At 45.0% G+C, this 26,020-nt stretch overlaps 1 protein-coding gene across 2 annotated transcripts; it reads left to right on the plus strand.

Annotated features, from left to right (window-relative positions):
• The first annotated feature begins 11,792 nt into the window (after positions 1 to 11,792).
• On the plus strand, positions 11,793 to 24,379 carry SRP9 (signal recognition particle 9). Of its 2 annotated transcripts, none has more exons than XM_032137223.2 (3): positions 11,793 to 11,982; positions 17,540 to 17,608; positions 23,139 to 24,379. In XM_032137223.2, the coding sequence occupies exons 1-3, from the start codon at positions 11,911 to 11,913 to the stop codon at positions 23,256 to 23,258; spliced, it is 261 nt and encodes an 86-aa protein (XP_031993114.1). In that variant the 5' UTR covers positions 11,793 to 11,910; the 3' UTR covers positions 23,259 to 24,379. The 2 variants fall into 2 exon arrangements, with proteins under 2 accessions (XP_031993114.1, XP_031993115.1); XM_032137224.2 differs by lacking the exon at positions 23,139 to 24,379 and adding an exon at positions 20,747 to 22,280.
• The last annotated feature ends 1,641 nt before the right edge of the window (positions 24,380 to 26,020 follow it).

Here is a 26,020-nt window from a genome sequence, read left to right on the forward strand (position 1 = left end):
TTTCTCCCTTTACTTACTGCAGGAAAGCTGTAGTTATCAGCATGCTGGCTCTTGCAGCCCCAGGTGCCACACTAAGCTCCCAGGCCAGTCCCTAACCCTGTTGCCTCTAAAAAAAATTAAGTCGAGACAGGGAGGTGGGAGGACCTTCCACACCATGTTCCAGTCCTCACTGCCCACTCCAGTAACTTCTTTCTCAAATGGTCATCTTAGACATCTCTGCCATATTCCCACCCCCAACTTCCTCCTGGAGAAGAGCTGCATCTACTTCCTAAAAGCTTGTCTTCTGGGCCTTTTCTCATGCCCACTTTGTATCTGAAAGCCTGACCATTCCATCAGTCATCATCTGACCTTTATGTCCCAAATCCAGCTCCTCTCTGCAGCTTTCCCTAATTACCACCCCCAATTAACCAGTCCCAATGAACCTGAGCAGAGGCTCAGCAGAATTTTGGGACTTGATCGTAAACACAGCTTATTATAGCTAGTGGTATATGCAGACATTACCTTATTCATGCTGTGTCCTCCCCACAACCTCCACAAAACCCAAGTGAGCCCTTGCGCCATGTTGGACTGCATGACTGATGACGTGACAGCTGTGATCAATCAAGATTCCACAATCACCGTTCTGCAGGCCACCGGGAGCTTTTCTACACCAAAGCCCTCTGCTGAGTGGAGATGTCATCTGATTTATTAATTAATGCAAACACTGTTCATCCAAATGCTCCAGGGCATGGTTTAAAAAAAAAAAAAAAGAACATTTAAAAAATGATAAAAATAACTTTTGTCAGCATAGAAATAGCTGAAGTTTTTTGTTTGTTTTTGTTTTGAGATGGAGTTTTGCTCTTGTTGCCCAGGTTGGAGTGCAATGGCACAATCTCGGCTCACTGCAACCTCCACCTCCCAGGTTCAAGCAATTCTCCTGCCTCAGCCTCCCGAGTACCTGGGATTACAGGTGCGTGCCACTATGCCCCGCTAATTTTTTGTAGTTTTAGTAGAGATGGGGTTTCTTCATGTTGGTCAGGCTGGTCTTGAACTCCTGACCTCAGGTAATCCGCCCGCTTCGGCCTCCTAAAGTGCTGAGATTACAGGCGTGAGCCACCATGCCAGCCTAGCTGAAGTTTTATTCCTGGCCCCTTCATCCCAGCAGCAATTCTTTCCTCCCCAGCCCCATCGCACCCCTCTTGCCCCTGCAGCACCCCCACCCAGGTCGCTATCCCCCTTTCCCACCTTCCCTACTGTGCTTCTTTGTCAATTAACAGAATTCCTGCCAGTGTTTGCTAATTGGGTTAATGGAGTGGCTGCATAATTGTTCTCTCTCTCTTCACAGCCCAACTCACTGTACTGGCTGCTTTCCGACTACCTACCTCTCAGCTGTTCCAGGATCACTAATTTGCAACAACAGCTTCCATTGTCGTACACATCTGGGACTTTGGGATTTTAAGTGAATCTCTCTAAGGCGGAGAACAGAAGATGCTGCTATTTTGGTTTGTCTAGTCCACAATGGGGCCATTCTGCGGAGTTTCTGTTCAGTGCGGGGCTGCCCGGGTGAAGGGGAAATTGGAGCTGTGATGGGATTCAGCCAGAGAGCTGCATGCTGAGGACTAGGGAGGGAGGGGAGGAGGGGGAGGGGATGGGAGGAAGTGGGAGGTGGGGGCAAAATCTTGACCTTTTCTTCCCAGCCATATGGGTTTGCATTTCATTTTAATCGGTTTCAGATGAAACTGACAAGCCAGGAACCTCAGGAATCTCAGTGCCCCCACCTTTGGCCTCTGGTCTCTAGAACAGCCAGCAGCTGAGGTTGGACAGTGTGTGACCTGGCTTGACCCAGCTTCCCCCAGAGGAGGCAGCATTGAGGGTGGCCTTTGCGATACCCAAGGTTCAATCTGAGCCTGTTCTCTCTCAACATCCTTGGAAAAAAAAAACCAAGATTTTTTTCCCTCTGTTGTTGTTTGAAGTGTGTTTGTTCTGCTTGAAATCTGTTTCACCTGAGTACCTACCCAAAGTATAGAAATGTTCGCATTCTTGGAGTGGGGTGCAACTGGGGCAGTGACAGAAGCTTCCAGGAACTCTGAGATGTCCCTGGGGGATGCCTTAGTAGGTAGGGGTGGCATGAGGGTGCTAGTACAGTCTTTGGTCTAGAGGTTCCTTGACCCCCCTTGGAGGGGCTATATTTCTTAGGTTGACTTCTTTTTTCTTTTTTTTTTTTTTTTTTTTGATATGGAGTCTTGCTGTGTCACCCAGGCTGGAATACAGTGGTGTGATCTCAGATCACTGCAACTTCTGCCCCCCAGGTTCAATTCTCGTGCCTCAGCCTCCCAAGAGTAGCTGGGATTACAGGTGCACGCCACCACACCTGGCTAAGTTTTGTATTTTTAGTAGAGACGGGGTTTCACCATGTTTGTCAGGCTGGTCTTGAACTCCTGGCCTCAAGTGATCCACCCACCTAGGCCTCCCAAGTGCTGGGATTACAGGCGTGAGCCACCATGCCCAACCTTCTTAGGTTGACTTCTATCTCTGCCTTCTTTGCCCTTCCCTCCCCACCCTTCTCAGCCCCAGCCCCCACCCTGGCTGCAATCCTTGCTCCAGGGCTTCTGATCGGAATCCCCTAGGGAGTGCTGAATGTGGGTCCCTAGGGGTCAGCTCTGGGCTGCTCCCACAGATACACAAGGAAGAACATTTTTCGGCATTTCATACGGTGACACTTCATATTGTTCTATCTTGTAACTGGTTTACTTCCTGATTTCCCCAAACAGCTATGAGGGTAGGAAATGGTTAGGCCTCTCTGAAACCCCAGTGTACTGTGCCCTGTTATGGTAGGTGCTTCATCCATGCTTATTTCTGCCTTTAGTTTTGATTATTTGTAAACTTGCCTAATCCCTGCACCTTCCCCTGCTTTCACTACTTGTGAGCTTCTTGTGCATATCTTTGTAGTCACCGTAGCACTCCTGGTAGGGTGACAGGCCCAGATTAGGTGCTCAGTAAGAAATTAATAAATTAAACTGGATTGGAGAGTCCTGGTAATCAAATGAGAACCCTTGTGAAAGGAAGTGTTGAGATTGAGCAAAAGGTAAACAAATCCGCCAACATGTTTTCAGCTAAGCAGGGTGTATGTACTGATGTACTGAATAGGGGACCATTTCCTTCCAGAAAGGCTGGAGTCGGCCCTCCGGGATGGCTGTCTCTGTGTGACTGTCTGCACACCACTGCCCTCCACTGGACACTGAGTCAAAGCGGCCCCAGACTCACGTTGGTGTCAGGACTCCCTCAGGTTTCCTTCCCTCCCTATCTAGGACACAACCTCCTGGGCAAACCGGTTTCTTGGTTGGCTTCTCTTACCAGGTTTGTTTTACCCTGTCTGCCTTGCACTGAATCCATGAAACTTGGGAAGTACAAGAGGAACAATGTCTTCTTTCACTCCTGGCATATAGCGGGGTCAATAAATATTTAATAAGTGAAAATAAACATGACACATATTCCTGGCAAGCCAGCAGCACTTTGGACTAGTATTATGATTATTAATATAAGAATCCATTTAAGGACCTATATTTGTTCTTAGTCTAAAGCAGCTACAGTGCTGATTGTTTTTAGAAGACAACTGAGGAAAATAAAGAGGCACCAAAACTTAAGCAAAAGAAAGAGTTCAAAAACAGTCACTCCTCTTTATCTTAACAACTACCAAACTTTCCTCCTCTTGCATGCCTCCGCAGACCTTTGGGAAGATACAGAACAGGATGTAAAGGGAGGGGAACTGAACACAGGTACTGCCAAGCCTCAGGGATTAGACTGCTCCCTCCCTCGCTTTGACAGGCTCTCCAGCTTCAGCTATTGGCATTTGTGAACTTGCCTTATTATCTCTGCCCCTGACCTCACTAGCTTGTAAACTGCCTTGCCCAGCACAATGACTGGCCTATAAAAGGTCTGCCATACACAGTTAACTGAATTCTGGTGGTCGAAGATGCATGTGTTACTAATAATTTGCCAACGGTAATAATAAAATAAGTTTGTTTTTTTTTAAAGAGACATCACACTTACAGCTTAGAAATTTTGATTTTGTGAGAAATTGTTTTCATCTTCCACAGTTCAACTCTGGGGTTAGCTCTGCATCTGGCAGGCAGTGGGATATATGAATCTGAAGCTCAGGGAAGAAGCCTGGACGAAGTAGGAATCCAGGAGCCTCATAGCATGGAGGTTGGGGTTAAAACTCAAAGGGTATTGTCCAGGAAGAACCAGACAGGGTGAAAACCAGAGGCTGGTGTCTTGGGATCCCAATCCTGAAGAACCAGGGGAGGCAGAGGAGGTCAGGACAGAGCCAGAGCAGAAGTCAGAGAGGAGCGAGAAAGAATGGAGCCAAAAAAGCAAGGGGTCTGAGAAGTTTTCGGGATTAGAGGGTGGCCAGTGGCCTCAAATACAGCTGAATAATCTAGTCACAAAGGATTGAGAGATGTCTGCTGGAGTGGGTAATATAATAGTCAGCTGGTAAACCCATGAAAGCAACTTTGGGGTGAGAGGGTAGATGCAGTGGAAATGGGATCAGGAATGGGAGGCAAAAACATGAACACAATCGCAGGAGGCCGTGAACATAAGGAAAAGTGCAAGGGCTTTTGGTTTTGATGCTGCACCCAGGCTCTGCTCTACCCATCTAGCTTCCGTATTGCTACTAGTTACATTTTCTAAAAATCAAAATTAATCCTGTCACTTCTGGTTATGGTTAATATCCACTGGGCTTTTGCCATTTGCTGGACAATCCGAAGCAAAGTCTGGGGCCAATCTGTTTAGTGTCATTTATTTTTCAGGTTTGGTTTCTTCATCACCTGTAAAGGAGAGTGGCACAGGACTATAATCCCTTGTCCGAAATCCTTGAGGCCACCCGTATTTCAGAATTCACAGCCTTTTGGATCTTAGAAAGGTGATACAGTGTACCTGTGGTATATTACATAATACCACCAGCAGGGTCTGGGCCCCACCCTGGAACCGAATACACCAAGTGGAACAAATAAAGACTAAGCAACCTTACTTGAGGTCAGGTCATTTTCTACTAATGGAGTTACCAAGATACTTTTGTTTTCCAGAGCTTTTCAGATTTTTGGAATTTTAATAAGGCTCATGGACCACCCTGGCAGAGTTGTTTGAAAGCTCAAATAAGATATGTGTGTGAAAATGAAGCAGAAAGGATAACCACAAAGGGTACAGAAGCCCTGATCTTCTTGACTGGGAATGAAAGGAATTTTTCCTTTTCTGACATTGTGCATGTGTGAGCAATTTATAAAGGACACTCTCGAGAGGTAGCCTTTCAGAAGCCACAGCAGGAAAGGAATAACCTAGTTTAAAGGATGCATCTGGCAGCCATTAAAAAATAAAAAAAAGAATGAAATCATGTCCTTTGTAGCAACATGGACAGAGCTGAAGGCCATTATCCTAAGTCAACTAACGTAGAAACAGAAAACCAGATACAGCATGTTCTCACTTATAAGTGGGAGCTAAACAATGGGCACTCATGTGGTTTGGCTCTGTGTCCCCACCCAAATCTCATGTTGAACTCTAATTCCCAGTGTTGGGGGAGGGACCTGGTGGGAGGTGATTGGATCATGGGGGTGGTTTTGTGTCCGGAATTGGTGGGTTCTTGGTCTCACTGACTTCAAGAATGAAGCCGCGGACCCTCACGGTGAGTGTTACAGCTCTTAAGGTGGTGCGTCTGGAGTTGTTCGTTCCTTCTGATGTTCGCATGTGTTCGGAGTTTCTTCCTTCTGGCGGGTGCGTGGTCTCGCTGGCTCAGGAGTGAAGCCGCGGACCCTCGCGGTGAGTGTTACAGCTCTTAAGGCGGCACATCTGGAGTTGTTCGTTCCTTCCAGTGGGCTCGTGGTCTCGCTGGCTTCAGGAGTGAAGCTGCAGACCTTTGCGGTGAGTGTTACAGCTCATAAAGGCAGTGTGGACCCAAAGAGTGAGCAGTAGCAAGATTTATTGCAAAAAGCGAAAGAACAAAGCAGCCACAGTGTGGAAGGGGACCCGAGCCGGTTGCCACTGCTGGCTCGGGCAGCCTGCTTTTATTCTCTTATCTAGCCCCACCCACGTCCTGCTGATTGGTAGAGCCGAGTGGTCTGTTCTGACAGGGCGCTGATTGGTGCGTTTACCATCCCTGAGCTAGACATAAAAGTTCTCCACGTCCTCATCAGATCAGTTAGACACAGAGTATCGACACAAAGGTTCTCCAAGGCCCCACCAGAGCAGCTAGATACAGAGTGTCGATTGGTGCACTCACAAACCCTGAGCTAGACACAGGGTGCTGATTGGTGTGTTTACAAACCTTGAGCTAGATATAGAGTGCCGACTGGTGTATTTACAATCCTTGAGCTAAACATAAAGGTTCTCCAAGGCCCCACCAGCGCAGCTAGATACAGAGTGTTGATTGGTGCACTCACAAACCCTGAGCTAGTCACAGGGTGCTGATTGGTCTGTCTGCAAACCTTGAGCTAGATAGAGTGCCGATTGGTGTATTTACAATCCTTGAGCTAGACATAAAGGTTCTCCAAGGCCCCACCAGGGCAGCTAGATACAGAGTGTCAATTGGTGCATTCACAGACCCTGAGCTAGACACAGGGTGCTGATTGGTGTATTTACAATCCCTGAGCTAGACATAAAGGTTCTCCACATCTCCACCAGACTCAGGAGCCCAGCTGGCTTCACCCAGTGGATCCTGCACCGGGGCTGCAGGTGGAGCTGCCTGCCAGCCCCGCGCCATGCGCTTGCACTCCTCAGCCCTTGGGTGGTCGATGGGACGGGGCACCGTGGAGCAGGGGGTGGCGCTCGTCAGGGAGGCTCGGGCCGCACAGGAGCCAATGGAGGGGGTGGGAGGCTCAGGCATGGCAGGCTGCAGGTCCCAAGCCCTGCCCCGTGGGAAGGCAGCTAAGGCCCGTGAGAAATCGAGCGCAGCGCCGGCAGGCTGGCACTGCTGGGGGACCCAGCACACGCTCTGCAGCCGCCAGCCCGGGCACCAAGTTCCTTATTGCCTGGGGCCGGCAGGGCTGGCCGGCTGCTCTGAGGTGGGGTGGGGGGGTGGCGCCAAGCCCACGCCCACCCGGAACTCCAGCTGGCCCGCAAGCGCCGCAGGCAGCCCCGATTCCCACTTGCACCTCTCCCTCCACACCTCCCTGCAAGCTGAGGGAGTGGGCTCTGGCCTTGGCCAGCCCAGAAAGGGGCTCCCACAGTGCAGCGGTGGGCTGAAGGGCTCCTCAAGTGCCGCCAAAGTGGGAGTCCAGGCAGAGGAGGCACTGAGAGCAAGCGAGGGCTGTGAGGACTGCCAGCACGCTGTCACCTCTCAGTTTCCCCCTTACTGTTCTTGTGATAGTGAGTTCTCACGAGATCTAGTTGTTTAAAATTGTGCAGCACTTCCCCCTTCTCTCTCTCTCTCTCTCTCCTGCTGGCATGTGAAGAAGTGCTTGCTTCCAAGCACTTCATTTGGCCCTTCTGCCATGATTGTTAAGTTTCCTGAGGCCTCCCCAGTCATGCCTCCTGTACAGCCTGCAGAACTGTGAGTTCAATTAAACCTCTTTTCTTCATAAATTACCCAGTCTCAGGCAGTTCTTTATAACAGTATGAGAATGGATGAATACGGGTACACATCAACATAAAGATGGAAATAATGGACACTGGGGACTCCAAAAAGGGAAGAGTGGGAAAGTGGAAAGGGTTAAAAAGGTACCGATTGGGTACAATGTTTACTATTTGGGTGATGGGTACGCTAGAAGCCTAATTGAGAGGTGACAGCGTGCTGGCAGTCCTCACAGCCCTCGCTCGCTGTCAGCACCTCCTCCGCCTGGGCTCCCACTTTGGCAGCACTTGAGGAGCCCTTCAGCCCACCGCTGCACTGTGGGAGCCCATTTCTGGGCTGGCCATAGGCCAGAGCCGGCTCCCTCAGCTTGCAGGGAGGTGTGGAGGGAGAGGCGCAAGTGGGAACCCGGTCCATGAGCGGTGCTTGCGGGCCAGCTGGAGTTCTGGGTGGGCGTGGGCTTGGCCGGCCCCGCACTCGGAGTAGCCGGCTGGCCCTGCCGGTCCCGCACAATGAGGAGCTTAGCACCCGGGCCAGTGGCTGCGGAGGGTGTTCTGGGTTCCCCAGCAGTGCCAACCCACCGGTGCTGCACTTGATTTGTCGCCGGGCCTTAGCTGCCTTCCCGCGGGGCAGGGCTCGGGACCTGCAGCCTGCCATGCCTGAGCCTCCCACCCCCTCCGTGGGCTCCTGTGCAGCCCAAGCCTCCCTGATGAGTGCCGCCCCCTGCTCCACAGCACCCAGTCCCATCGACCACCCAAGGGCTGAGGAGTGCCGCTGCATGGCGCGGGACTGGCAGGCAGCTCCACCTGCAGCCCCGGTGCGGGATCCACTGGGTGAAGCCAGCTGGGCTCCTGAGTCTGGTGGGGACGTGGAGAACCTTTATGTCTAGCTCAGGGATTGTAAACACACCAATCAGCACCCTGTGTCTAGCTCAGGGTTTGCGAATGCACCTATGGACACTCTGTATCTAGCTACTCTCGTGGGGCCTTGGAGAACATTTATGGCTAGCTCAGGGATTGTAAATACACCAATGGGCACTCTGTATCTAGCTCAAGGTTTGTAAACACACCAATCAGCACCCTGTGTCTAGCTCAGGGTTTGTGAATGCACCAACTGACACTCTGTATCTAGCTACTCTGGAGGGGACTTGGAGAACCTTTGTGTCCACACTCTGTATCTAGCTAATCTAGTGGGGATGTGGAGAACCTTTGTGTCTAGCTCAGGGATTGTAAACGCACCAATCAGCGCCCTGTCAAAACAGACCACTCGGCTCTACCAATCAGCAGGATGTGGGTGGGGCTAGATAAGAGAATAAAAGCAGGCTGCCTGAGCCAGCAGTGGCAACCCCCTGGGGTCCCCTTCCACATTGTGGAAGCTTTGTTCTTTCGCTCTTTGCAATAAATCTTGCTACTGCTTACTCTTTGGGTCCACACTGCTTTTATGAGCTGTAACACCGAAAGGTCTACAGCTTCACTCCTGAAGCCAGTGAGACCACGAGCCCACCGGGAGGAATGAACAACTCCAGACGTGCCGCCTTAAGAGCTGTAACACTCACCGCGAAGGTCTGCAGCTTCACTCCTGAGCCAGCGAGACCACGAACCCACCAGAAGGAAGAAACTCCGAACACATCTGAACATCAGAAGGAACAAACTCCAGACGCGCCATCTTAAGAGCTGTAACACTCACCACGAGGGTCTGCGGCTTCATTCTTGAAGTCAGTGAGACCAAGAACCCGCCAATTCCGGACACATAATACCCACCAGTATGCAATATACCCATGTAACAAACCTGCACATGTACCCCCTGAACCTAAAATTAAATTTTTAAAAAAAGAATGCATCCTAGTGTGACTGGGGACATTTGCATAATCAAGGGCAATTCCTGTAACTTCTTCCTTATCTTGATTTCTCTGCCTCTGTAGGGGCTGAGGCTGGGCTAAGCTTGGAGATGCTGGAACTCACAGTGATGGGGGCCCTCACAATGGAGATCTGTTCTTTACTGTCATTATCTCCATAACTGTGAGCTCTATGAGGCAGGGACTGGGCCTGTCTTATTCACTGCTGGGTCTCTAATGCCTAACCCAGCTCCTGGTGTTTGTCCAGGGTGGACCCTTGTTTTATTTTTTGCTGAATTGAATTCAGCGAACTGATCTCTTGTGTTCCTTGTGACAGAAGGCAAAGTTGGCATTGTCTTAACTTCCATTGTTTTCATCTTTAGGGAAAAACCCCTACACCTGGGGGTCATTCTGCCCAACTCTGCCCTCTCTGCCTCTGCTCATTGCTCTTTATAGCTTCCCTCAACACACACACATACACACACACACACACACACACACACATACACACACGTCTCATTAACTGAGGATTTGGGTCCCTGGCTCATAGCCTTCTCCATCATCTTATTCCTTTTCTTACCCATACAAGACTTTGATTTTGTGTGGACAACCCAACTATAAATCCAGCCTCACCAGGGACTATTGCTACTCTAAAATGTTAAACCCCAATATCTAATCTGATTAAAACTTCTATTTCCTGTTGTATTGAAGTCAGATTTCCTTTAATCCTGGTTCCTTAACTTCTCCCTTTTGACCTAATTAATTACCATCTATCTAGCGTGGATCCCATAACTTATCATTTCAATCACTCTCTTGCCAGTACCTTCAACATTCTTGACCCTTTGTTCTTCTTCCTCATGTACCCTATAAATCCCTAATATCTGTCTTTTCCAGTCCAAAATCCAAACTTCTGGGTGTTGCTGGAGACTGACCCCAACTGGGGCTATTCCCAGATATGATCTCCAGTTTCAGCTTTTTACTCTACTTGACATATTGCTTTTGAGTTTCTTTTTTCTTGTTGTTGTTTTTGAGACGGAGTCTCGCTGTGTTGCCCAGGCTGGAGTGCAGTGGTGCGATCTTGGCTCACTACATCCTCCATCTCCTGGGTTCAAGAGATTCTCCTGCCTCAGCCTCCCCAGTGGAGTAGCTGGGATTACAGGAACCCACGACCAAGCCCAACTAATTTTTTTTATTTTTAGTAGGATAACGGTTTCACGACGTTGACCAGGCTGGTCTTGAACTCCTGACTTCAAGTGATCTGCCCACCTTAGCCTCCCAGAGTCCTGGGATTGCAGGTGTGCGCCACCACTCCCCACCTGTTTTTTTTCTAGTTGGCTTCCTTCCTCATTTCTCACAATGGCTTTTCCAAGCCTTCTCAAGGATCCAAACCCATCCTTGCTTCCTCAAAGATCCAACCACCCTTCCTATTTACGAAGGTGGTCTCCTGTCTTAGGTGACAAGAAAATGTACCTTCTTGCCCTCGTATCTACATGCTCACCTATACCCTCACCTGACTTTTCCTTCTTCCTCACCCCATCAAAGGCAATAATGAACCTGTTTTTATTCATCTAGGCCTTTGGTCTTCCCCTTCATATTTCCCCTGAGACCTTGCTTTCTTCTTTCTCTTGTATTTTTTATTTTTTTATCGCTTATGTGTCCTTCTCTAAAAGTTATAAACATGCAGAAAATCTTTCCATCTCAAAATATATTACTCTTTACCTGGTGTCCCCTTCAGGCCATCTTCTTTATTTATTTATTTACTTTTGTGCCAGCGTCTTGCTCTGAAGCCCAGGCTGGGTGCGTAGCGCGATCATGGCTCACTGCAGCCTCGGACTCCTGGGCTCAAGCGATCCTCCTTCTTATCCTTGCATAAGTAATAATATGGCTTCTTCCTCATCTCCTAAACACCAGTCATCTGACATACACTGCCGATCTAAAATGGGCCTACGTGTTCTGCCCTTCCTTGCCTACCTGTTGAGCTTGCACCGCTTCTGTGAGCTTCCCCCCACCCACAAGTGATCGTTCTTCCTTCGCGCTCCACTAACCCGACATAAATGTTTATCATATAAAGTTTTCCGTTGCACTCTTGTGTTTATGTCTCCTGGCTTCTTCACCAAGCTGTGTGACATCTGGGCCCTGTCGCCTCCTTCCTCGTATCTGCAGCGCCTATCGCAGAGCCGCTTAATCTTTGTTGAAGGCCGCTGCGGTTCAGCCCTGAGGGCCACGGGACGGACGCCACTCATTCAGCCCTACAGGGGGCGCTGTGGCAGCCGGCATTGGTTGCCGTACCTTCCACTTGTCTCGCTCAGCTCTCGAGCCACACGCCCTGGGCTCCGCCCACTCCCTGACAATATCCCTCCTGCCCATTGGACGAGCTTGGACTGGGCTGTCCAATGGAGCGAGACGTTGTTGCGAGGATGCGCCGCCATCTTGGGGCTGCTGAGACTCGCGTCGGTTGGCGACTCCCGGAGATAGGTAGTTTGTCGGGCCGGGTTGTGCGGCCTTGCTTCTCTTTACTTTTCCACTCTAGGCCACGATGCCGCAGTACCAGACCTGGGAGGAGTTCAGCCGCGCTGCCGAGAAGCTTTACCTCGCTGACCCTATGAAGGTAAATGGCTGGCGGGGCCGCTACTTTGGGCCCCGGCCCAGGATGTCTTCCCGCCATCCACTCGGCCCCTGGAGCTTCCCCAGCGCTCCCAGGAGGTGCTGGGAATGAACACAAATGGACGCTGCCAAGTTAATGTTCCGCTGTCTCGTCCCCCTCGTCCCTGATCTAGCGGCCCAGTGAGGCCCTCAAGCTGGCAACAGCCAGGTTCACCTCAGTCCTAAACATTCTGCAATCGATCTTCCCGCCCCAGTCCCTCAACTTCCCTTATGGCTTCGGATGTTTTTACCAGTCCCTGAAGCCAGGGCTCCTCCCCCTGCAGCTTCCTGTCCTTTGTCTTTGTTCACTTTTCCTGTACCGCCTAGGCGGTAAGGGTAGCTCATGTTGTAAAACTGATGATGTTTTTCTACTGCCGCTCAGACATTCTTGAAAGATTACAATTTGGAAGCATCTGTACCCCCCAGAATATTGGTTCTTAGTATTTTGGGAGTCACAGGCTTTGAGAACATAATAATATTTGCACCTTTCCTCAGAAAAATGCACGTATAAGTAAATGTTTGCAGACAATTTTAAGGGATTCATGGACCTCTGAAATACATTCTTAGCCCCCACAAAAATTATAATGGAGGTAGATGTCAGAGGTTAGCTCATTATTAAAAAGCAAAGGAGTCCAAGTGATGGGAGTTTAGCATTCGGGACTTACTTTTCGCCTCTTGAGGTTTTGCTTATTTTATTTTTCATGCGCGTCCGTGTGAAGAGATCACCAAACAGGCTTTGTGTGAGCAATAAAGCTTTTAATCACCTGGGTGCAGGTGGGCTGAGTCCAAAAAGAGTCAGCAAAGGGTGGTGGATTATCATTAGTTCGTACAGGTTTTGGGATAGGCGGTGGAGTTAGGAGCAATGTTTTGTGGGGGCAGGAGGTGGATCTCTCAAAGTACGTTCTCAAGGGTAGGGAGAATTACAAAGAACCTTCTTAAGGGTGGGGGAGATTACAAAGTACATTGATCAGTTAGGGTGGGGCAGGAACAAATCACAATGGTGGAATGTCATCAGTTAAGGCTATTTTTACTTCTTTTGTGAATCTTCAGTTACTTCAGGCCATCTGGGTGTATACGTGCAAGTCACAGGGGATGCGATGGCTTGGCTTGGGCTCAGAGGCCTGACATTATTGTCATGTCTAAGAGTTATTTGAAGCATCTTCCTGTTAATTAAAAGTTCTGCTTCTTTTTAGAACTCAGCATATTGAAGGGGTTTTATACTGGAAATCTCATACCTGGTTATGTATGATGCTTCTTTTGTTTTCTGTCTGTTCTAATTCAGTCATCTCTTGTGCTCCATTCATTTCCCACTCTCGTGTTACCGACCCCAAGTTAAATTAGGTTCTGTGGGAGACACAAAGGTGAATGAGATTCCGTTCAACCCTTAAGGAGCTGGTATTATAGATACAGTGTATTGTGACTGTATCCCTCAGAGAAGAAAGAAAATTAAAAGCAGATAATCTCGGAAAACCGGGGCTCAGGATCTTTTTTTTTTTTTTAATTTTTTTTTTTTTTTTTTTGAGACAGAATCTCGCACTGTCGCCCGGACTAGAGTGCAATGGCTCAACCTCAGCTCACTGCAACCTCCACTTTCTGGGTTCAAATGATTCTCCTGCCTCAGCTTCGCGAGTAGCTGGGTTTACAGGCGCCGGATACCACACCTGGCTAATTTTTTGTATTTTTGATAGAGGCGGGCTTTCACCATGTTGGCCAAGCAGGTCTGGAACTCCTGACCTCGCGATCCACCCGCCTTGGCCTCCCAAAGTGTTGAGATTACAGGTATGAGCCACTGCGCCCAGCGCGGGGCTCAGGATTTACTGTGTGAAACTGTTGATGATCATTAAGTAATATGAATTATGTTTTAAGTGTATGCAGTGAGTTGGTAACCTGTAACTCCAATGCCACATACTGTTTATAGTGCATATAAGTTTAAAGTGTGCAGCAAGAAATGTTGATAATTATGATTAAAAATAGTATTAGACCCACAGAAAGACCTAGGTAAGTAACAAGCTGTAAAACATTCTTAGTTCTATTTTTTACAATAAAATGATACAATAATAAATGATGGAAACATTGTATTTTTTAAAAATACTTGAGAAACAGTAAAGAATATATAAATTCACATCAAGAGTGACTGTACTGTAAGAATGTGATGGCAGTGGTAGGGAAAGTGAAAATAATTAGAGCATCGCTGTGAGCAAAGCATGTCTAGAATAGATGAGAGAGAGAATATTTCACCTCTTACCGAGTCAGAAAATTGCAGTTGGCACAGGCTGGAGTGCAGTGGCACAAATCACAGTTCACTGCAGCATTGAACTGGGCTCGAGTGATCCTCCCACCTCAGCCTCCTGAGTAGCTGAGACTACAGACATGCCACCATGCCTGCCTAATTTTTTTTTTTTTTTTTTTTTTTTAAGACGGGGGTCTTGTTTTGTTGCCCAGGTTGGTCTTAAATCCTTGCCTCAGGCGATTCTCCTGCCTCAGCTTCCCAAGTAGCTGGGATTACAGACGCAAGCCATGGCGCCTGGCTTGACTGATATGTTGAGAGGGGAGAGGATGAGTGTAGAGGAAGAGCTTAACAGTTTTTTTTGTTTGTTTTCCAAGATGGAGTTTTGTTCTTGTTGCCCAGGCTGGAGGGCAACGGCGCAATCTTGGCTCACTGCAACCTCTGCCTCTAAGTGACAGGCATTTTACATATGTTTATGTGTTACAGGCGTTTAATATATATGTGTATTTACATAGATTTATACATGATACATGAACAATTACAGCAACCCATCAAAATATATAAATGAATGATTTTAGATATGTTAAGTGATTTGCCTAGTTTCTTAAAAGATTAACATGAAATTTGGACCCAGATCTTTGAACCCCAAGTCCATTCTCTTTCTGCTAGGGCTAAAGAACAAATTTTGTCAGGTCTCTGGAATCTGTTTTCCAAAATTCTCTGTCTTCTCTCCGCAACACATTTCACCTGTTGATCATACCCAGTATCTTTTTACCACTATGTCTTGCATTGCTATAATTGAAGATGGCATTACCACTGGATTATGTAATAACCCCTTTGTTGGTCTGTCAGCCTTTTTAGTTCCTTAACACTCCTGCCATAACTGTCTAAAAAACAAAAGTTGAATTCTTCATCTCCTGCCTAAAAACTGGTTCTTTGATAACTGGATATAGTCCCAACTCCCTGTCACAGTCTGACCCATCTCCAGTCTTTCTGGCTTTGTCTCACCATTTTCATGCTCTTCAGCTCTAGTCTCATGAAGCTACAGAGTTGTATCCTTGTTCAGAATGGTTTTTAGCCTTTCTTCTGCCTTATTCTATAAGCTTAAAAAAAAAACAGTATTTTCAAAGCCACCTCCTTTTTTAGACTTTCCTTTTTCCCAGTCTAAATTACTTGTTTTCTCTCTTTAGCATTTTATCTGTATATCCCTTTATAGGACTTAATTCATTTTGTCCTTGTGTTTTGGTTATTTTTGGTAAAGAACCTTGATTTTTCTTTCTTTATGGCATTTGACATGGTGACTCGGCACCCTCTAAATTACCAAATGGACTCCTTTATAAGTATGATTGGCCTTTTTTCTTTTCTTTTCTTTTCTTTTTTTTTTTTTCTTTTTTTGGTTTGAGACAGAGTTTTGCTTTTGTTGTCCAGGCTGGAGTGCAGTGGTGCGATCTCAGCTCACTGCAACCTCCACCTCCCAGGTTCAAGCGATTCTCCTGCCTCAGCCTCCCGAGCAGCTGGGATTACAGGCACCCGCCACCATGCCCAGCTAATTTTTGTATTTTTAGTAGAGACAGGGTTTCACCATCTTGGCCAGACTGGTCTCGAACTCCTGACCTCGTGAGTGAACTCTTGCCCTCCCAAAGTGCTGGGATTACAGGCATGAGCCACTGCGCCCAGCCACGATTGGCCTTTTAACTCTCATTCCTCCTAAATGAAACCAGTGAGTGTTCCTTTAACTGAGGGTTAAAACTTCACATAGTTGTCATGCTTAGTATATTTTAAGTGTTTCGTTTCTAGAGAACTGAATTTTTAAAATATGTAAAACTGAATTTACTAGATCAATAAATAGAATCAGGTATTCTAAAGATAATTAACCTAGTTATTACTATTTGTACCTGCTTAAATGCTTGATGAGTTCCCTTTCCTTCTTCACTCAGACAAATCGCATATAGTCATGTAACTTTTTTTTCAATCTCAGGAATGCAAAGACCATAATGGGGAAAGCTGTCGGTTGCAGTTCCATTAGTCCTCTTTATTTAGTTTCCAGAATTGTCTTGAGGCCTCTGGTGCTAGATTGTAACCATTTTAAAATTATGTTTCTGTTCTGGCTTGTAGATAATTAGCAGTTTTTATTTTATTTTGTTTTATTTTTATTTTATTTTTTTGAGATGGAGTCTGGCTCTGTCCCCAGGCTAGAGTGCAATGGTGAGATCTCGGCTCACTGCACGCTCCACCTCCCAGGTTCACACCATTCTCCTGCCTCGCCACCTGATTAGCTGGGACTGCAGGCACTCACCACCATGCCCGGCTAATTTTTTGTATTTTTAGTAGAGATGGGGTTTCACCGTATTAGCCAGGATGGTCTCAATCTCCTGACTTTATGATCCACCTGCCTTGGCCTCCCAAAGTGCTGGGGTTACAGGCATGAGCCACCGCACTCGGCCAATACTTAGCAGTTTTTAAAACAGCTAGCTGAACAAGAGTTACTGATACTGGTTAGGGAAAAACTGCGATACACTGTGCTTGAATCCATCACTGAAAGAAAAAAAATAATGTTCATGGAAGTGTTCTTGGGAGATGTCTTATAGGAATATGCTAATATCTAAATGCCTTGGCAATCTGTAGAATATTGAACATAAAGTATTGTGTAACATGGAACTTCAGTATAGGAGTTATTCTGGTTTTTGGAAAAGTTGTTGGTGGAGACTTCTTTTCAAGGCAGAATTCTGCTTTTATGTAATAATGCATTATGTTCTGCCGTAATGATAAAGACCTGATTTTGCTGAATATATTAGTCTGAATCTGCTTGCTAAGATCTGTGGAAAAATGGAAAGTGTGAATTGCACTGACCTGCAGCACTGTTTGCTAATGAATGGATTTGGACTTTTTAACTAGCCATTTCTGCTAAATGTTTTTCCTCCTCTTCCTGTCATTCCTCTGTGGCTAGGTGTGTTGGTGTATATTCTTATTGGCAAGAAATGCCACCTTATAAGTCTCACAGACATTCCCTGAATGTGGATGTGTTTTGAGAATGTTCAGTACATCTCTTTTCAAACTGGCTGCAAATAAAATATCCAACTTTTTTAAGGTCTTAAATAAATGATAGCAAAGGAATTAACTAAAATAGCTGATTTTTTATTTTAACCTCATTTCAGTTTAGTTTATAGTAAAAATGCCTTTAGATGTTTGGGGGTATTTATTCTAAAAGGATCCTTTTCAGCCTACCTGAAGACTAAATTATTTATGAGAAATGTCATCTGTCTTCACTGTTTCTAAATATGTATTTTTGTTTCAGGCACGTGTGGTTCTCAAATATAGGCATTCTGATGGGAACTTGTGTGTTAAAGTAACAGATGATTTAGTTGTAAGTATACATTTTTATTTGTTACATACTTTCAGATTTGTTTGAGTTAATTATTTGTTTGAAATTATTTACTTAGAGTTTATGGAGATTACCCATTAGGATGCGTATTTTGCATTTCATTCAAAGATGAAGAACCCCATTCTAGCAGCTACTTTTATAGACCCTCAGGAAATAATTTAACCTGCTTTCTTAATGCATTATGTCAAGTTTAATAAGTGCTGTCTTCAGACCTTAAGCAACAGGAATGTAGAGAGCAAACTGGATGTAAGGGAGTAAAAGTTTCCTTTAAATGACAGTGTTTGAACACAAGTTACAAGCTTTATTGTATTTCCTGTCTTTGATATGCCCATTCTTGTTACTTCCTCATATCCCATTCATTCCTTAACCCTCTGCCATCTGTTTTCTGCATATGGTATTCCAATGAAACTGCTCTTTGTGAGAGCACATCAGCAGCTCCTTTATTTTCAAACCCAGTGGTCTTATTATTCATATCTTACTTGACCTCCTTGCTGCTTTTGATACAGAACCCCACTCTTTCATAGAAATAATTATTTTGGCACTTGTGATTCTGTTTTATTTTGGCCTTACTATTCTGTGTTTCTATTGTTTCATTCTTCTTTGCTGATTTTTTTTTTTTTTTTGATGTGCCCCATATATATTTGCTTCTCTATGATTATGTCCTTGATCGTCTTTTCATACAGCTTCTGGAGCAGTTCATTTAGTTGAGTCTAATACTGCATCTATCTATGTCTACTTGCAAATATGTGTTTAGTTCATATTCTTCTGACTTTCTGACTAGTATCTGTATCTCACATACCCTCACAATTCACTTGTCTACAGTGGAGATTATCATCTGTTCTTAAACTAGCTCCTTCTCACGCCTGTAATCCCAGCCCTTTGGAAGGTCAAGCAGGCGGATCACAAGGTCAAGAGATTGAGACCATCCTGGCTAACACGGTGAAACCCCATCTCTACTAAAGATACAAAAAAATTAGCCAGGCGTGGTGGCAGGCACCTGTAGTCCCAGCTATTCGGGAGGCTGAGGTAGGAGAATGGTGTGAACCTCGGAGGCGGAGCTTGCAGTGAGCAGAGATCGTGCCACTGCACTCCAGCCTGGGTGACACAGCAAGGCTTCAGCTTAAAAAAACAAAAAAACTAGCTCCTTCTGTTCCTACCTTCCTACCTTTAGTTGCATTATTTTCCACATGGTCAGAAATCTGGGGATTTTTTTAATTGAAAGAATTTTTTTAGAGACAGGATATTGCTATGTTGCCCAGGCTGGTCTTGAACTCCTGGCTTCAAGCAGTCCTCCCACTCAGCCTCCCAAGTTGGTGGGATTACACACATGGGCCACAGTGCCCAGCCCAGAGTGATTTCTATTTAGACGGAGTCTCACTCTGTTGTGAGGCTGGGGTGCAGTGGGCGATCTCTGCTCACTGCAGCCTACGTCTCCTGGATTCAAGTGATTCTCCTGCCTCAGCCTCCTGAGTAGCTGGGACTACAGCCACTCACCACTACGCCCAAGTAATTTTTTTTTTTTTTTTTAAGTAAGAGATGGGGTTTCACCATGTTGACCAGGATGGTCTCCATCTCTTGACCTCGTGATCCGCCCACCTTGGCTTCCCAAAGTGCTGGGATTACAGGGGTGAGCCACTGCACCTGGCCTTTTCTTTTTCTTTGTTTGTTTCATGGAGTCTCGCTCTATCGCCCAGGCTGGAGTGCAGTGGTGCAATCTCGGCTCACTGCAAACTGCCTTCTGGGTTCACGCCATTCTCCTGCCTCGGCCTCCTGAGTAGCTGGGACTACAGGCACCCGCCACCACGCCTGGCTAATTTTGTGTATTTTTAGTAGAGACGGGGTTTCACTGTGTTAGCCAGGATGGTCTCGAACTCCTGACCTTGTGATCTGCCCGCCTCGGCCTCCCAAAGTGTTGGGATTACAGGCATGAGCCCCTGTGCCTGGCCTTTTATTTTTTTTTAAAGAAGGAGTCTGGCTCTAATACCCAGACTGGAGTGCAATAGTTCATTCTTGGCCCACTGCAGCCTCTGCCTTCCAGGTTCAAGCAATTCTCCTGCCTCAGCCTCCCAAGTAGGTGGGATTACAGGTGGGCACCACCACACCTAGCTAATTTTTGTATTTTTAGTAGAGATGAGATTTCACCATGTCGCCCAGGCTGGTGTTGAACTCCTGACCTCAAGTGATCCACCCACCTCGGCTTCCCAAAATGCTGGGATTACAGGTGTGATCCACCACGCCCAGCCCCAGAGTGATTTCTGAAAGGCAAATTTGATTGTTACTCTCTTGCTTAGAAACCTTTAAACTCCACCCTTGCATCCCCTCTAATCTCTGTCATTTCTATGTTACGTAAGAGCTCCTTTAATGTGCTGTGATGTGTTAGGCCTCAGTGCTTTTGAATATTCTGTTTCCTCCTTTGCAATATTGAATCCCACCTCCGCCCCTACTGTGGCCAGACTGCTGCTTATCTTTCAAAACCCAACTTGAGGATTACTTCATCTCTTCCTTTTCATTTTGGCTTTTTGTGCTGTATCACAATTCTTTTATCACATTTGTCTTTTTAATAGACTGTCCTTCAAGACAATAGAGATAGATCAGTAATATTCTTATGTGTTTTATTTCCATTGCCTACTATGATGTCTTGACCCAGAGAGCACTCAGTAAACATTTTTAAAATAGATTAGTTCTTTTAAAAATTTTATAGAGTGATTTTAAAAATCCCTTTTTGTCTTTGGTCATATATTACATTTATGTTCAGGGTTCCATTATGAGATTGCATGAAGTTTGACCTTTTAGTGATTACCATGTCTTCTAAGAACCAATTGAATGTACTGAGTAGCTGAACATGTGAAAAAGGAAGAGTGAATCGAGATGTAATATACTAGACATAGATTCAATAGATGTGAATCCAAGCTTAGTCATTTACTAACATTTTGGCCTTGGAAAAGTTTAGGCCAAAAGTTTAGCCTTCTGGTCTCAATTTCCTCATCTGTAAAGTATCATAGTGATAGTAAAAAAATATATGAAAATATCTAACATTAGTGCTTACCCTTGGTAGATTGAGTAAATGTATTCTTTTGTTTGTTGGTTGTTTGGTTGATTGCTTTTTTTTTTTTTTTTAAGAGACAGTGTCTTGCTCTATTGCTCAGGCTGCAGTGCTGTGGCATGATCATAGCTCACTGCATCCTCGACCTCCTGGGCTCAAGCGGTCCTCTCGCTTCAGCCTCCTGAATAGCAGGGACTATAGGTGTGCACCACCACACTCAGCTAATCTTTAAATTTTTTTGTCAAGGCAGGGTCTCATTATATTGCCCAGGCTGATCTGGAACTCCTGGACTCAAGCCATCTTTCTGCCTTAGCCTCCCAAACCACTGGGATTATGGGTGTGGACCACTAAGTACTTCTTAAATCTTGACATTCCACACTGAGAAAAATTTTAATTGTGATTGTCACAGAGTGGTTGGGTATACTTGCTGAAGAAAAACCCCTATGTCCTGTCTTAAAAATAGGGGAATAGGTGGGGCGCAGTGGCTCATGCTTGTAATCCCAGCACTTTGGGAGGCTGAGGTGGGCGGATCATGAGGTCAGGAGTTGGAGACCAGTCTGGCCAACACAGTGAAACCCTGTCTGTACTAAAAATACAAAAATTAGCTGGGCGTGGTGGTGGGTGCCTGTAATCTCAGCTACTCGGGAGGCTGAGGCAGGAGAATCGCTTGAACCCAGGAGGCGGAGGTTGCAGTGAGCCAAGATTGTGCCACTGCACTCTAGCCTGGGCAATAGAGCTAGACTCCGTCTCAAAAAAAAAGGGGGGGGGCAATAAATGCAGAACCAATTTTAATACAAAAGGCCTTATCTCCAATTGATGGCTCTTTTTGCCCTGTTAATGATTAAATATAATTAAGGATCCATGTTAACTTTGACTTTTTTATAATCCCATGTATGCATCATTTTTCTAATCCCATAATTGATTTATAATACTGTCTTCTATGGACCTAAAATCTTTTTCTGTCAGAAACTTCAGTGAGAAGGTATGTACATTCTCTCATAGGACGTATGCTAAAATTTTAATGATGAAGATTAATATGGCCTTTTTACAAGATTGCCGCACAAATTTGTACAATGCATGGATAAAAATTTTATTAAGTGAGTTGTTTAAAAGGCTGAATGAATTCAGATCAGTTGGGCATGATGAGGTTGAACTTCAAGTTATTTAAGTTATTGACTTTTATTATAGGATCATTAGTTCCTGTTGTTTAAAACTCATGAACCTTTAAGATGGACTGAAGAAAAGTGGACCTGTATTACAAAATGAGGAAAGGTCTGCCAGCTTAAAGTTGCTATTTTTGAAGATTCTACAACAGATGGCTTTATGACCAACCATAAGCAGATCTTAAGTATCTAATGAAGAATTTAACTGCTAACAAGGAAGAATTTGGTTTGGTTTAAAAGTAATATCTTCAAGCCTGGGCAACATGGAGAAACCCCGTCTCTACTAAAAAATAGAAAAATTAGCTGGGTGTGGTTGTGTGTGCCTGTAGTCCCAGCTACTCAAAGCTGAGGATCACTTAAGCCCAGAACACAGTTTCCAGTGAGCTGAGATCGCGCCACTACACCCCCAACCTGGGCCACAGAGTGAGACACTGTCTCAAAAACTCAAAAATACATCTCTTCAGCAAATCAAAATTTTTTTTTTTTTTTTTTTTTTTGGAGACTGAGCCTCACTCTTGTCGCGGAGGCTGGAGTGCAGTGGCATGATCTCGGCTCACTGCAGCCCTGACTTCTGGGTTCAAGCGATTCTCCTGCCTCAGCCTCCCGAGTAGCTGGGAGTACATGTGCACGCCACCACGCCCAGCTAATTTTTGTATTTTTAGTAGAGATGGGGTTTGACCACATTGGCCAGGCTGGTCTCGAAGTGCTGACCTGGTGGTGTACCCGCCTCGGCCTCCCAAAGTGCTGGGGTTACAGGCGTAAGCCACCACGCCTGGCCAAGAAAATCAAGATTTATCTGGTTTATGTGTTGACCAGCTATACACAGATAATTCTAGATTTTTTTCTAAAAATTATTATCAAACCCCCAATTTCACCAGTAGAAAAAGGGATTTTAAGATTTCTGTGTTTTTTTTCTCCAGCATAACTCAGTTACTTATGGCTGGGAGAAAATATGTAGGGAGATAATCTAATGCCTAATTCTAAGGGAGAAAATATCTAATTCTAAGCCTTGAGTTCTTCTCATCAGACCATAGCAGGATTTAACATTTAACATTTTTCAGAAGCTTATAATAGACTTCATTTAGTTTTTTGTCCACAGCAGTGGCATTTAAATTACTGTACTTTAAGACGTGGAATTGCTGGAGGCTTGGAAACTTGAGTGCAATTTCCCTAGTACGACCCTCCAAGGAGAATAGAGCAAAACAGTGGTAGGAAAAACTCTCAAAATTTTACTCAATTGTATGTTTTCTACATTGTCGATATCTAGTTTTATATAGTTAATGTGTACTTCTAAAATTTCTGACAGTGTTTGGTGTATAAAACAGACCAAGCTCAAGATGTAAAGAAGATTGAGAAATTCCACAGTCAACTAATGCGACTTATGGTAGCCAAGGAAGCCCGCAATGTTACCATGGAAACTGAGTGAATGGTTTGAAATGAAGACTTTGTCGTGTACTTAGGAAGTAAATATCTTTTGAATTAGAGAAAGTGTTGGGATGGAAAGTACTTCATGTAACTAAGTGGACTACTCAGAAGCTTAGAGGTCATTTTTTGTAATTTTCTTTTTAATGTTTACTTTAGAGAGCTAGGGATGCAAATGTTTTCAGTTAGAAAGCCTTTATTTACTTTTGGAAATTGAACAAGAAATGCATCTGTCTTGGAAACTGGAGATTATTTGATGTTAGGTAAAACATGTAATTGTTTCTCTGGCAAATTTGTATCAGTAATTTGAAAATGAGATATTAGGAAAAACCAATTCTTCTTAAATTTAGTTCATCTTTCTTTAAAAGAGCATTAAATGTAACCATTTTGTGGGATCGATGTATTTCTTTTGGAGCATAAAATGTGTGCTGTTGTGACCAATAAATATAAAATATGGTAATTGGAATTAACTCCACACCATAATATGCAGTTATGCATACTGTGCACCTAATTATGTATAGCAGTGTAGTCTCAATTATATCTAAAAGTAATTGTGACTAACAAGTATGCTTTGCCTTATTTCCACATTTAAACTACCTTTTAATATAAGGGATTTGTAGTATCAGCTTGTTGAGCAATGACTTTGAATCTAGTTTTCTGTGATCAGAAGCAGCAGTTATTTGAGTGCATGAATGGAATGATGATCAGTGTACTATAATGTACTGAAACCACCATATTACAGAAATATTTACTACATATTTTCCATCTGTAGTTTCTCAGAAGGGCTATGGATTAGTTGAACTGTCAAATCCTTACATACTTCTGTGACACCCCTGCCCATTTTCTGTCTTTAATTAACCAAGGTGTTAGGTGTGACTGTCAGAACTGTTATGTTTTCCAGTAAACTAGAAGTATGATATTATTTGATAATTATATTTGTATCCTAAATTTCACCACCCAAATGTAATGTTGATTCCTCAAGAATGAAATGAAGGCACTACATTGAAATATGTTTTGAATAAATTTGCCATGTTGAACAACATTTTAGGATGGTAAGTTCCCTTAGCTATATGAATTTTGGCATGTTTCAGAGAGATCAGTAAATAAAATATTAGATAAAATATATATTGTTTGTGTTGAAGTTTTTAACTTTTCAGAAATTGTTGATTTCTGAGCTGGGATATACTATATTCATTTAGTCCAAAATGAGCCTAGTAATGCTGAAAGCAAATTTTTTGTTTCTCAGTACTTTATATTATATGACTTTCTCTGCACTATATGTTAATAGCAAGTTTGTTTTCTTGAATTAGAAAAGTAATATCAAATAGTATAGGATTATTTTAGCTTTTTGGTTTTTTTCCCCCAGAGTTAATGGGATCACTGTCAGGGGAGGGGAGAGGTTTGACCTTTTTCCCCCTTATTTAACACCACAGAGATGACCTGAAAAGGAGAGACTGGCATTTGGGTTCTTTGAGTCCTGGTAGCTTGTAACAGAGTGGTTAAGAACAGACATTCCAAGTCAGACTGCCTGGTTTTCAATCCTGGCTCCACTATTTCCTAACTCTGTGGTCTTAGACTAGATACTTTTCTAAGGCTTCATTTTCATCTCTGGAAATGGGGCCAACAATAGTACTTTCCTTGTGAGACTATTAAGATTAAACATCATGATCCAACACTGGGCACAGTGGCTCATGCCTGTAATCCCAGCGCTTTGGGAGGCTGAGGTGGGCGGTTCATTTGAGGCCAGGAGTTTGAAACCAGCCTGGCCAACAAGGTGAAACCCCATCTCTACTACAAATACAAAAATGAGCTGGACACAGTGGCACACTGTTGGGGTGATCAGGCCCAACACCAGGCCATTGGGGCTACAAAGTCCAGCAGGGTCAAAGGAATGAGAAAAGAGTGCATAAAGTGGGCCAGGCACAGTGGCTCACGCCTGTAATCCCAGCACTTTGGGAGGCCGAGGCGGGCAGATCACGAGGTCAGGAGATCGAGACCATCCTGGCTAACACTGTGAAACCCCGTCTCTACTAAAAATATGGAAAAAATTAGCCAGGCGTGGTGGTAGGCGACTGTAGTCCCAGCTACTTGGGAGGCTGAGGCAGGAGAATGGTGTGAACCTGGGAGGCAGAACTTGCAGTGAGCAGAGATCACACCACTGCACTCCAGCCTGGGTGACAGAGACTGGGTATCAAAAAAAAAAAAAAATGCATAAAGTGGGTCCAGGGGGCCAGTGCTAGATTGGAGGCTGTGAAGGCCCTGAGCTCTGGGAGCCCACACTATTTATTGGTGATCAAACAGGCAGGTGGTGAGGACATGAGGGTAAACAGGTGAGGGCATGAAGATGTGGGGTAGAAAGGTAGTGGTACATAAACGTAGCTGTGATGGTTTAGCATTTCCTTTGATGCATATAGAATATGCTCTGCTGCTTGAGTTAATGGAGGACATGTTTACAAGTAAGAAGCAAGGAACCAAGTCTGTGCACATTCCAGAGGCTACGAGCGGTTTTATGCCCTGAGCCCTGGGTTCCATCCAAGCCACAAGGGGTTCTGTGCCCTGGGCTTAAGATTGTGGTGCGGCAGGGCAGCCTTCCACCCTTTGGCACAGAGCTTGGTGTTCCAAAGGCCACAAGGGGTTTTAAAACCTGGACCCCAGACATCTTTCAAGACTCTTACATTATGACAGACAAGCCAGTCCTGCCTCAGCTCTTCTACCAACATGTCTCCCTTTCCTTGTTTGCAAAACCGCCACAGCTATCATTGCTTG

The sequence above is a fragment of the Hylobates moloch genome, unplaced genomic scaffold (assembly GCF_009828535.3).
Source record: "Hylobates moloch isolate HMO894 unplaced genomic scaffold, HMol_V3 SCAFFOLD_18, whole genome shotgun sequence".
Taxonomy (NCBI): domain Eukaryota; kingdom Metazoa; phylum Chordata; class Mammalia; order Primates; family Hylobatidae; genus Hylobates; species Hylobates moloch.